The 13142-nt window shown below is 43.2% G+C and overlaps 1 protein-coding gene and 1 long non-coding RNA gene across 3 annotated transcripts; one reads left to right on the forward strand and one right to left on the reverse strand.

Moving 5' to 3' along the window:
• Positions 1-1215: 1215 nt before the first annotated feature.
• Positions 1216-2211, reverse strand: LOC130607228 (uncharacterized). Its single transcript, XR_008974187.1, has 2 exons — positions 2087-2211; positions 1216-1301 (listed from the first exon to the last, which is right to left on the reverse strand). It is a non-coding gene; the product is annotated as an uncharacterized LOC130607228 (long non-coding RNA).
• A 1606-nt stretch (positions 2212-3817) lies between these two features.
• Positions 3818-12408, forward strand: CHRNA3 (cholinergic receptor nicotinic alpha 3 subunit). 2 transcript variants are annotated; one of them, XM_057424152.1, is made up of 6 exons: positions 3818-4376; positions 6375-6514; positions 6594-6638; positions 7424-7533; positions 8713-9724; positions 11271-12408. In XM_057424152.1, exons 1-6 carry the CDS (start codon positions 4331-4333, stop codon positions 11298-11300), a joined length of 1383 nt encoding a protein of 460 aa, XP_057280135.1. In that variant the 5' UTR covers positions 3818-4330; the 3' UTR covers positions 11301-12408. The 2 variants fall into 2 exon arrangements, with proteins under 2 accessions (XP_057280135.1, XP_057280134.1); XM_057424151.1 differs by having other exon boundaries at positions 3836-4376; positions 11192-11354.
• Positions 12409-13142: the final 734 nt, after the last annotated feature.

Below are 13142 nucleotides of genomic sequence, written 5' to 3' on the forward strand. Positions count from 1 at the left end.
TGCCCTGCAGTAAGAGAAGAGGGCTCCTGGCATTTTTCAAGCTAAACCAATCTCAGCCATTCCTTGGGGTGTTGCTAGAACACAACAATTTTACTACCACAGATAGGTACAGGTAATGTTCAGTGAACAAACTGCTAAACCCCGCTTCTGCTTGTGAAGGGGATTTGAGGCTCTCTTGTTCCAGGGGAGGATTAGCTGACACCTAAACCTGTGTTCTTCCACAAGTCAGGGGGCTGGAACTAGATAATCTTAAGGTCCTTTCCAACCCCAACTATTCTATGATTCTACGCCTCTGTAAATCACAGATGAGGACTGCTCCAGCTCTATTTGCCCTTGTCAAAACCAAGCTACATCTCTATCTAGACTGCCATCTCCAGACAGCTACAGATAACTACATAGATTCTGACATGCTACAGCAACACTTTTCCAATTGTTGAGAGCAGCTCCTTTGCGGATTCCTGTGTTCAGCAAAGGTCCTGGTCCTGCCCATGCACTGAACTCCCAGACATTAACTGTTCTCGACATTTCCCAAGGTGACTGGTGTGCGGCATAAAGCTTAAATGGGCCAAACCTGCTTTCCCCACCTCAAATGGCTTTTTCTCCCTCTCAAACCCATGGAGCAGAGCTATTTCTCTTCAGACAACTGAAACAACAATTGTAAGATGAGATGGGGCACAAGCAGCCCCCCAGGAGCAGAGGGGTGCCTTCACTCACACAGGAAGATGCTCCCCTATGTTAGGTTATATGCCAAGAGCTGATGTGGCACAGAGCATCACCAGCACACATGCACACACGGCCCCAGCTGCTTTCTCCACTCAGGTGGAAGCCAGAGAAGCTGCCAGGACTGTGCAGACAATGTAAAGGTGAAGCCCCTTTAAATCCCACAATAAACCTGAACAGTGAATCTGAAAGAGGCAGCACAGACTTCAAATGCTTCTGTGAGCTACACACCTCTGCAGGGCAGGAGGGAGAGGGACTCACCCAGCCAAGCAACCAGGAGCAAGTTAGCCATGGAACCTACATCTACCTGGCCGACACCGGACCCACGCAGAGCAGAAACCCCTCTCTCTGCTCTTTTCACCCAGCACCAACAGCACTTTTGGCTCTGTCCCACTCTCACCCTCCTACCAACCATCACTTCTCTCCCCAGTCCCTTCTTCTTCTTACCCTCTCCCTCACTACCTGAATGCAACTGAAATGAGGCTTCCAGTACTCCCATCTCACAGTTGGCCTTATCTTTATGAGCAGTAACGACTGATGGCACTTGGCTCTGTAACTGCAGCCTTCAGCTGAATTATCCCCTACACAGACAAAAGTTTCAGGAAGGATTTGGCAGCTCAGCTAACAGCTAACACAGAGCATGCTCAGATGGAGGCCTCAAACCTAGAAAAAGCTTTCAAAAAGCACCTCATTGTCCCCCAGGAGATCCCTGCAGAACTAGAGCTCCTCATCCAGGGCTCTCGTGCTTTCCATCCACTGTGCCCACTTACTCCTTTTTTCCACCATAAGTAAAGCAGTATGCTCTTCCCTAGTTACGTTCTTGGAAACCACCACTGTACTTTTTTTTCAAGTTTCCAGAAATAATTCCATCTATAGAAAACTTCAGAATGGAAAATTTCACCCCAAGTCCTCAAATTTGGAAAGCTCTGACCTCCTAAAACTGTGCTTTCAAAACAGGAAATGCTTTTTTTGCCTAACCCTCAGCAGCTCCACTTACGTAATACCCAGCAGTGTTCCCAGTTTAACTGGGCAATGAATTGCAGGGCTTTCTGATAGGGGTTTTTGGCAAAATCTCGAAAATAAAATATTTCTGAGGAAAACAAAACATTAAAAAGGTCATTTGGTGGCCAAAATGAATGAGAGAATGTCCTAGCTCAGCAAACAAAATCAATTCCAACATTTCCAATTTTCAGGTGGTTTACAAGAATGTTTTACATTGAAATAAAAAAAGAAGAATGAAAGTGGTCATGCAAAAAGCATTTTTTCACTAGAACTGTTTTCCAGTGGCAATGTGGAACCAGGCTTTGCTTTTCTACTTGAAGAAAAACCTCGGTTGGCTTCCTCCCCATTCCCTACCATTACAAACCTCTTTGAGCCTGACCAAAGCCGTCTTCCATCAGAACACACAGAATTGTCACCACCACCACACACAGGTACCATCTGCGTCCAGGTGAGCTGATCTGGGACTGCTTCTGCACCCTTGCAGCCACTAGAGAGAAAAGCAGTATTGGCTTTTTATAGAGGGAGCATCAACACCCCAGACAAAGGTGGAAAAATACTATTCTCCTCATCACCTGAGTGGATTAAGATTTGATCTTAACAAAGCAAACCACCTCTAAAAAGTGGTGTGTTTACTAAAAAGAAAAGGCTCTGTGGTCTGTTACTGCAGATCTTGTTGGGTAGATTAGCTTCCCCCTCCCATACAAATTCTTCTATGTGGTTCTGCAATGCAGTATGGTGATGCCATCTTCTCACATCACTCTCCCTAGCCATAAAAATATATTCTACCACAAACCTGAGTGGATTTCACCAGGAGCTCCAACATGTGATGTTAGAAACAAAATACCTGCACATACAGACACCACTGAAAATCTCAGCAACATGGCAAATAAATCTAAAATGCCTGTACATCTTGATGCAACAGCTCTTTGCTACCTTTGCAGATCAGGTGTCTCCAAGTTACTCAGTTTAAGCACTGGCTTTTGGGGAATATGGGTTATGATCCAATCTGCGAAACTTTAGTTCATTTCTAATTGGGACAAAAAAGAAACAAACAAAATCTCAGTTATAATACTACTTATACATGAAAACCAAGAAGGCAGAAAGGGAAAACATCTCATCTCTATGCCCTGCAAAGGCAAAAACATGTATCCACAAAGTGTTAAGCTGAAAGACCAAGCAGCCGAGTTCTCTGGAAAAAAGAAATAATAAAGAAATAAATCAAATGGACAGTAAAGGCTATTTCCTCCAAGCTAATAGAATTACAGAAATTATCATAAGAGCATGTGTCTGGGGATGGAGTGAATGATGCTCTGAGAGACAGAGGCAAACAGGATAAACAAGCTCTGTGCCAAGAGCAGCTGAGCTGAACCCGCTCTGGTGCTCTTTCTCCCAGTGCTACCTCTTGATGCAGTGCCAAAAGGGGTCATTATTTATCCTTCCCTAACGGCAGGGAGTGAAGCACCTACTGGGTGCAGCCTCCAGTCCCACAGGGCTTCCCCCTGGTAATTTCTAAAAACAAAGGTGGAATCCCACATCTTTCTCCCCCCTCCCCCCCCCCTCCTTCCCCTCCACACAGACTGCCCAGGTGTGTGCAGCCACCACTGCATGAATGAGCTTTCCATTACCTGGTCATTCAATGTTGGGCAAAAAGTGACATAAAAGCTAACAAGGAAGCTGATGGGCACCTGTGAAATGAGCCACTGTACAAATCATGACTTCACAATTCAGCTCCCCATTCTTTCCCATCTCCTCTGCCCTGAACAATAAGGTTTTGTGGGATCAAGCTGGCATTCTATGCCCTTATTCCCCTTCCTAAATTTCTAATCCATCAAAATACGATCAGTCCAAAGACAGTTATTCTCAGGAGTTTAGTCAAGCTGGACCTCCTACTCAAACCCCTGGCTCTTGACAGATCTCAGCTGCTGTGTACATCGCTCTGGGCTTAGATCCTGTCAGCAGTAGTACATGCCTTTAATTACTCCTGGGAGTAGCACATCGTTTTTATACAGTTATGCACCTAGCACATGCACTTGCAAGATGAGACACAGGCAAGGGAAAAAACCTCAACATGAACAGCAGAATTGGAAATTCAGGTCCCATGATCGCAGTTCACTGCTAAATCAGGCATCCCTAATGTCAATACCCATTTCAGCACAATTCAATTATAAGAGTTTTATTAATTAAACTTCTCCTAGTAGACTGGCATGAGCTTCTGATAGAGAAGGATCCTGTACAGCAGCTGACTGGAAAAATCTTTAGCATTGTCAAATTACCAGGTTCATTTATGCACCAGTTTAAGAACTTCTGCCTATTATCCTTGCCAGAAGACTGCTCCTTTCCTACAATAACATCTGGTTTGCCTGCAATTTATTGGCCATTTCCAATGATCTGACAGCCCGCGTAGGTAGAAAGGGGGCAGCACAGCAAACCTAATGGGATCTCACTGCACAGAACTGCACGCAGGGTCCTGCCGGCTGCTGCTTCCAGGCATTTCACGCATCGGAGGAGCGGAGCTCGCTGTACTGCCCAAGCTCGGGCAATCCTAGCAGCTAAGCTCATCTTCAACAGCATCTGTCGACAGGCAGTAATTCCTAACACCACGGAGAGCATGCAGGCTCTCCTGCTAACTGCTGCTGTTTGCTCGCTCTGTCTAGGTGAGTGATCCTCCATTTGTTTATTCGGGGTTGGTGAAGGGGTGGGTGAAAAGGTGAACAGATGGCTTTGGTGCAAATGATTTTGAAGAAGTGCTGGAGCTCCCTCCGAACCAATTGATACTTGTACAGAATCCCAGTACAGCTCTTTTTGTTACACAGTTTGCTGTGGTTGGTGTGGTTTGGGGTTTTATTTTAATTTCTCCTTGTAGAGTAGTTAAATAGTCCTGATTCCAAATGCCAACCAGGACACACAAAGCCATTTTAACATTATAAAAAGAAAGCACCTTACATATTAAGGTGTGGTTTCGCATACTGTGGAGAAGACCACAAGAAAACGACAACATTAAACAGCTGCAAACAGCACACCTTTTCTCTGCAGATCTGGAAAACACCAAACCATTAAAATAAAGCACCAAAACAAACATAAATGCCCTTCTCTTAGATACAGTGGATGCTACATGTAATTAGAGTGCTGCAGACACGTAAAAAGGCTGGTAATTTTGGACTGACTACAGTAAAGAGTCATTAAGATCAAGCTGTAAAATCATTTGCCTAAAAGATTTGGGAGTATTTATTCCAGGACATACTGATTTGAGACATACAAGATACCCATAGATAATAAGGGCAAGGTTAGCAGCTAAAAAGTATAAAATAAATGTGTTCAGTTTTTAGTTAACAAGTTGGCTTGAATGATTTCACTGATCTGAAAAGGAAATTGCCCTCCAAGTGAACAAGAGAAGGGGAAAGGGAACAAAGAAATAAACACAAGAAACAGCTTTCACCTGAATACAGTTTCACATAAGGGGGACCCTGCTGTCTCAGGAAGAAGGGAGCTCGTTTAAAGTAAAATCTGCCTTGTGGAACACTATGGATCAGTCACCTCCAGACACTCTTGCCTCCCATTCTTTCTCTTCTGAAAACCAACTGGCTGGCAAAATGTAAATGTGCCCTTGCAAACATTGTAGATTTATATTTGTGTTTCAAACGAACTGCAGAATATGTTCAACAGACTTCAGTTCTGTGCCTCTGCTGAACTGGCACAGTGTCATCCATAAATGACAAATGGGCATTTTATTAGTTTGTTTTCCATTTGGAGTGCTTGAGGGTGTGTTGCCCAGGAGAGAATTTAAAAGAGAGACCCCTAAAAGCGGCTTTTAAATAGTGTGCAGCTGTCAGGATGGTTATTGCCTAGCTACCTATTGCTAGAACAAAAAGGCAGTGTGAAACACAGGCTCCAAAACAGCTGAAAGACCTTGTCGGTTAAAAATTTCAAATCACAGCTTTTCTGTTGGCCACAGGACCCCATGAACAGCAGTTTTCAGCGGCAAAATGGACAACAGGAATATATTATAAATAAAAATATGAATAATAAATGGGTAATCAGCACATTTCTTTAAATGTGCTGAAAAGTCTTTGAATATAGAGGTTAATCAAATTTTAATTCCCCCCCCCTTTTTTTCCATATTCCAAAAAGCAGGCTGCTGTATCACTCTAACATGCAATCCTGGCTCAGGCTGGAAAGCAGAGCTCTCATTTCCTGGGAATCGTATTGCAAAACACTCCCCAGCGGCTCACAAGCAGCCTGGTCCATCAGGTCACACTCCTCCCCTCCTCTCCAGAGCCCTGCAGCTTTGGCAGGTCAAGGGCCCTAGGCCTCTGAGGAGAAAGTGCTTTTTGCATCTCCACTTCTCTAGGAACTCCCTCTAACTAGTTTTTGAACCCCACTGCAGAGATACACAGGAGAAAAACTGTCATAGCACTGCCTTTCACTGCTTTCCCTCTCCCAGCCTAAGCAAACGCCAACCGTGACACACTCCCGCCCGCTTTGGCGAGGCTCGGCCTTTCCCCAAGCACCACACGGTGCCAAGCAGTCAATACCCAGCCACGCAGGTACCAACTGCGGCTCTCCCGCTCCGGCCGAGCCTCCCCACACGGGGGGGCCGCAGCCCGGGGGCCGCGCACTGCCCCGCGGCGCTGACCCCGCGGTGCCCTCCGCAGGCTGCGGCGGCTCGGAGGCCGAGCACCGGCTGTACGCGGCCCTCTTCGAGAACTACAACCAGTTCGTCCGGCCCGTCAAGAACGTCTCGGACCCCGTCATCATCCAGTTCGAGGTGTCCATGTCCCAGCTGGTGAAGGTGGTGAGTACCCGCCCCGCCGGGGCAGGGCCGCTGAAGGCGGGAGGGCCGGCGCCTCAGCCGACACACGTCTCCTTTCCAGGATGAAGTCAACCAGATAATGGAAACCAACCTGTGGCTGAAGCACGTAAGTACAGCTCACCGCAGACCGGCGGCACCAACCCGACCGCGGTCCCCACCGCGTCCCCTCAGCGCCGCCCCGCGGCGGGAATGCCGCTGCCGCCGCCGAGCGCTGCCCGGCGCGTTGCTGCCCCCCAGTGGCCGCCGAGCGCTGAGGGAGGCCCCGCGCCGGTCCCGCCGCGCCGCCTGCCCGGGGCCTGTGCAGCCTCCGTGGAGCGAGAGCGAGCCAGCAACATTGACTTCGCTCAGAAGGGCCTTTATGGGTTAAACACGCAGTCACTCACTGCTGCAATCTGCTTAAAACCGTCTTGATTCCTGCCTTCAGCTTCGCTGAACTGGGTTTAACGAGCCCTAGTGAAGACAACTGCCACATAATGGAGCAATGACACCTCCAGCTCTTTCTCCACCTGCTACCCAGGGTCCTTCACTCAGTGCTCACACCTGGGTGCGAAAACACCCCGTGTTCTGACCACCTCACACATACGTGGCTTTTTGAGACCTCAGTATTAAAGTCCTACACTCTCTGGCAAAAGAGCGTCTTATTCCGTCTTTCACCTTATTTCAGCTACCGAGTAGACATTCCTGGCACACACGGTCACACATCTGAACCATGTCTAGACCAATGGGCCCATCCACAATCTCCATGTGAATAAACAGCAGACATATGTTTGATACAGAAACATCAAATCATTGTAGCATCCAAAATAAAACAACTCCAGAAGCAATATGCCAGCTCTTGGTTTGAGTCTAGCCCACTGAAACCTAACACAGACTCATTTCTTCTATAATTAGATCTGGAATGACTACAAGCTTCGGTGGAATCCAGCGGACTATGGAGGCGCTGAATTCATCCGAGTACCATCTGGCCAGATCTGGAAGCCAGATATTGTATTATATAACAAGTAAGACTCTTGCATGTTTATCTTCATAATTTGGGAAGATGAGGGGTGATGTTAAGACTTTAAAATTAGCAGCAGGTTCACTGCATGAACTAAAAAGCCTGGTTTGCACCTGTGCCCCCATCACCCTATTGCTGTGCTCACCTCTGTGCCATCCGCATCAGCACCTCTCGGCAGGAGCCAGCTCCTCACCTGGAGCTGCATGCTGCAGGCCAGAGCAACCTCTCCTTTTCCCCTTCACAAGCACCCACTTTTATTATTATTTTATTGCTGTCCTCAGAGTAGCTGACAAGAAATTCCCTTAGACCGGACAGTTCTTGTTTGGGGGTCAGACCTCAACTGAAAACCCCTGCAAATTCTACCTTTCAAACTCACAATTTGACACCTTTGCAATAATAGCTTTGGCGTACAAAGGACACAGGTGAAGTTTACTTTGGATGTCAGTTTCTGAAACCTCGAGAAGCCAGATCATAACTAAATGGATCCCTCTGCTAGGTAAGTGTCATGGTTTAAGCACCATGACAGTAGGGAAGCAGTACTCAGGCAATGGATTTAGCCACACACATCCAAAACTGAGGTCTGTGGAACAACAGGGATGACAGTCCTTTTCTAACTATGGCCTTAAAACTTTAATTACCTTTTTAGTTTTACTTTCTCATATAAATGACTGAAATTGTCACACAGATCTAAGATCCACATGGTCAGGATAGCAATATGGCACTTAAAAAAAACCCTCACCAAATACACTCGTTATGCAAAGATGCACCCCAACCCTAATCCCTCTTTTCATAATTACTACCTGCACTGTTCACAGAAGAGGTGGAAACAGCAGTACTCCAGCTATCCTCTGATCAGCCCTTTGCTCTGATGTGCTTGCTCTAGAATAGAATAGAACAGTTGAGTTGGAAGGGACCTACAAGGATTATCTATTGGTCTGTCATTTACAATCTTCTATTTGCAGTTTTGCATATTGATTGCACTGAGCCATGTTATTTATACAGCTATTTAACTATGCAAATTGGTGATGGCCACTGACTCAGGCCTGCACATAGAATCCAGTTCCATGTCAAAGTGTACTTACTGACTTTCCCAGAACAGATTAAAGAGTTAGTGCATATGATCTGAATGTATGAAACTACTAGAGTAGTCGCATTCTAATTGTTGTTTTTATTTGCTTCACAGTGCAGTTGGGGATTTCCAGGTTGATGACAAGACAAAGGCCCTATTAAAATACACAGGTGATGTGACCTGGATCCCTCCAGCTATATTTAAAAGCTCATGTAAAATAGATGTAACCTACTTCCCATTTGACTATCAGAACTGCACCATGAAGTTTGGCTCCTGGTCTTATGATAAAGCCAAAATTGACTTAGTTTTGATTGGCTCTACAATGAACCTGAAAGATTACTGGGAGAGTGGAGAATGGGCTATTATTAAAGCTCCTGGCTATAAACATGACATCAAATACAACTGCTGTGAAGAGATATATCCAGACATCACATATTCTCTTTACATTAGGCGTTTACCTTTATTCTACACTATCAATATGATTATTCCATGTCTGCTGATTTCTTTTCTGACTGTGTTAGTTTTCTACTTGCCTTCAGACTGCGGTGAGAAGGTGACACTCTGCATATCAGTCCTTCTATCTTTAACAGTGTTCCTTCTTGTTATCACAGAAACCATACCTTCTACTTCCCTGGTAATTCCACTTATTGGGGAATACCTCCTTTTCACCATGATATTTGTAACTCTGTCTATCGTCATTACAGTCTTTGTACTTAACGTGCACTACAGGACACCCAAGACACACACAATGCCGGTGTGGGTGAGAACCATTTTCTTGAACTTACTTCCCAGGATCATGTTTATGACAAGGCCTGCCAGTGATGATGATAATAATCAGAAGCCAAAACCATTTTTCACTTCTGAGTTTTCAAACTTAAATTGCTTCAACAGTTCCGAAACCAAATGCTGCAAAGATGGCTTTGTATGTCAAGACATGGCATGCAGCTGTTGTCAGTACCAGCGAATGAAGTTCTCTGATTTCAGTGGCAATCTCACAAGAAGTTCAAGCTCCGAGTCTGTAGATCCTCTGTTTTCGTTTTCAGTTCTGTCACCAGAAATGAGAGATGCTATTGAAAGTGTTAAATATATTGCAGAAAATATGAAAATGCAGAATGAAGCAAAAGAGGTAAGAACATATTTTACTGTTACTCAAACTGCAGACACCATTTGCCATTAGTGTGTTTTGTAAGAAAGAGATCTCAAACCCCCCACAATACATGCACCCCCAGGGAAAAAGAAAGGACACCACAAACCATTATTTTATACACCTACCCAAGCTGTATGACAAACATGCAGGTTTGAATGTAGATCACTTTGGGGAGCAGCTCTGTTGCACAACATTCTCTTTATTGACAACACACACACTAAGCGAGTCACGTCAAGGTAACCACCACACGTGAGTATCTATCCTATGAGACTTGGGGTGAGGATTTTCCAAGTTATAATCTTAACAGTGGAATTTGTTGACTATGGTCTTTAGAAAGTTACATGCTCTCTTCCAGAGCTTACCAGCAATAACAAAGGACTTAAGAATAAACGTCCTTCACAGTTATTGTGCTGCTGCAGCAAAGAAAGGCACTGTAGCTAAATGAGACAACTGCTGCAAGACAGGAACCATGATCTCTCTTAAAACTGCGTCTTAAGGCAATGAAAACAAAGTTTTCTTTCTACGTGCTCCTCAAACATATTAAGAGCAGTAGCCACACCACCACAGTCATCACTCAGTTTCAATCTTATGTGCTACGGCATTTAAAGTTAGAATAAAGTTGCTTTGTTTATGCCAAAATCAGAACTTTAGAGTAAGTGGGTATAGAAAATATGGGGCCGGTTTAGTTGAGCTTTTTTAAAGTGTGCCTTAACAAACAAGTTCTAAGCTAAAAAGCACAACATTTCAAAAGCAATAAATGTATTATTCATATATAAGCCTTCCTGAAGAAAAATGAAGCAAAAGTTGAAATTGTAATCTCAAGAGTAACTCCAATGATCACGTAACGTAGTTACTGTTAATATACAACATTTGTTATATTCTAGTGTGCCTCCTGTTACCATGCCCACTCAAAAAAAAAAAAAAAAAAAAAAAAAGAGAGATCTGGGTTTTGGAAACTTGGTTCCCTCCCTGCATGGGAGATAAAGAGATGGATTTTACATCACACATGATAACAATTAAATTTCAGCACTACAACTAATTATATACCCATTAATCTTTGTCTTTTTATCATCAAAGACCAGTAGAAGCAGCCTCTTTACTTCAGTAGTTTTCTGGGCAAACCTGATCACCTAAGAATGTAAAGTTTTCACTTTCATTTTTGGCATACAGTGAGAAGTCATATCTTATGAAGTCCAGTGTCTTAGCAAATAACTTTCTGTACATGAAGAAGTGGCTTTTGGCTTTGCCACAAATAGCACATCCAAATAAAGCTTCTTCTAGATTAGCTAATTTGTCCATGAAAACAGACATATGCAAGTTGTGCATATATGAAAGACATCTACAAGGGAAAAAAACCATGTGTTTCCTTCCTAAGGTGGTACCAACTGCTGATGCAAGTTACTGATCTAATAAACATGCCTACTTGTTATTCCATTTATTTTTCAGATTCAGGATGACTGGAAATACGTTGCCATGGTAATTGATCGTATTTTTCTGTGGGTTTTCATCCTGGTATGTATTCTAGGAACAGCAGGATTGTTTTTACAACCTTTGATGGCTGGAGATGAAATGTAAAGATTAAATAGAGCATTGTGACATCAAATAAAACGTTCGCTGAGCAACTCCCCCCCCCCACCACAGCACCCGATGTCTCTTCTGTGTTGCAGAATAAGGATCTCTCTTGGCCTCAACTTTGCTTGACCAAGAAGGCTTTGTTAAAAACATGAAAACACAAAAAAAGAAAATATTTTAAACCTTTAAAACAGCTAATCTCAAAGTAATACAAGCTATGCTTGACAGCTGCTTCTTGCAATAACTGGAAAAGATGTAGGCAGCACACCAAACACCATAGGAATGGTTTAAGAAGAGGATTGACAAAGAAACTGAAAATTACTTGAATATTTGAAAGTCAAGACAGGTTGAAGGCTACTGGATTTGTTTCCATAAGTCTGGTGCCAAGTGTCTCCAGAGTATGACAGGATCTTCTGGAATTAAGTTCAGACTGAATTCAGTGAATGCCCTCATGAGGACAAAATGTTTTAGGAAACATGCATACCAAATTGATAGAATGCAGACATTGCCACCTGGTGTATAAACTGAAACAAGCAGTGGGAGGAAAGGACCAAGGGGAGGTTTATTACAAAAGGAAAATGAATAGGTAAATCATAGGCGGTAGTAATAAAGCAGCCAGAATGTAAAGTCTGTGCATTCGTGTATTTCAGTGTATGAGAAGGCTGCCAGAAAAAACAAGCTATTCAAACCTAATAATGTTTAAAATTATGTACAGGACACACACTAAGATGCAGTGTGCAGGCTATGCAAAGGATCAAAATATTTTGATAGGATAGTTTGGATGCAGAAGCATCCTTCTATAGCGAAGTGTTCTATGACAAGGGGAAGCAGGTAGCTGTGCAATAGTCCTGTTAAGCATGCAAAAATTGCTTCTTAGGCATACTTTGGTTTTAAAATCAGTAACTGCAGATAATTTAAGAGCATGAATAAAGAATGCAACCAAATACTGCAACGAGAAAATGTTTTGTATGTATATGAACTGTTGTCTCTGTACCAAACTGGAAACTTTTTGGAAATACAGTGTATCAAGTGGTGTAACACAGATGAAAATAAAGAGAACCAAACAGTTAAGAATCGTGCATTTTTTCTTTTTTCATTTATTTTGACCAAGTAACAAAAGCCTGTATAAGACAGCATTAGGTACCGTTCAACACATTCAGAAACAACTTACATAAGGAAGGGTCCATGCTTCTGAGTCTATTAAAAGTATTTTGTTTCAGGCACACCTGATAAGCTGAAGACCCTAAGAATTCTAGTGTCACCTATCTTAGCTGTATTTATCATGATCAGATTGTAGACGTGACTAAAAGAAATTAATGCATTTGTAAAACTGTGAGTTACTAGTTAAAGACTGAGACTCCTTCGGCCAATATACTGCCCATCGCCTTACGATGTAAGTGGGCTTACAGACATCATTTGAGAGAAGGAAAGAGATGAGTTGGGGAGTTCAAGAAAATAACAGATCTAGCTAACCTACAGGTTTATTTATTTTGCTTTCTGTTCAGGTAAAGGTAAAATTCAGTAATTCAAACCCAAGGAGGACTATACATAGTAATTTAGCATTTGAAGAAGAAAGAAGATACCTAACATATTTCTGCAACTTCCATGCAGAGAAAGCCACTGATGCATTGTTTAATCTTAGTAATCCTGAGAAAATTATATTAATGGATTAAATCAGATAATTTTTGCAAAATCATGTTTGAAATTAATTATGATGGGAATAGAGGAAATACGGATTTCCAATGCTAGATGTAATTGTATAACTGAAGAGGAAGGAGGGACTCTTTATCATCAGAATTAATTATAAACTGGCATATTTTAAGAG

Source organism: Pezoporus wallicus, unplaced genomic scaffold, assembly GCF_028554395.1.
Source record: "Pezoporus wallicus isolate ANWC-B61680 ecotype Strahan unplaced genomic scaffold, APGP_CSIRO_Pwel_v1 contig_9449, whole genome shotgun sequence".
NCBI classification, from domain to species: Eukaryota; Metazoa; Chordata; class Aves; order Psittaciformes; family Psittacidae; genus Pezoporus; species Pezoporus wallicus.

Coding starts and splice junctions, on each gene's coding strand:
- CHRNA3 (XM_057424151.1), top strand. CDS start 4,331: ATGCAGGCTCTCCTGCTAACTGCTGCTGTTTGCTCGCTCTGTCTAG. Junction 6,515..6,593: donor TGTCCCAGCTGGTGAAGGTG/GTGAGTACCCGC, acceptor TCTCCTTTCCAG/GATGAAGTCAACCAGATAAT. Junction 7,534..8,712: donor GATATTGTATTATATAACAA/GTAAGACTCTTG, acceptor TTTGCTTCACAG/TGCAGTTGGGGATTTCCAGG.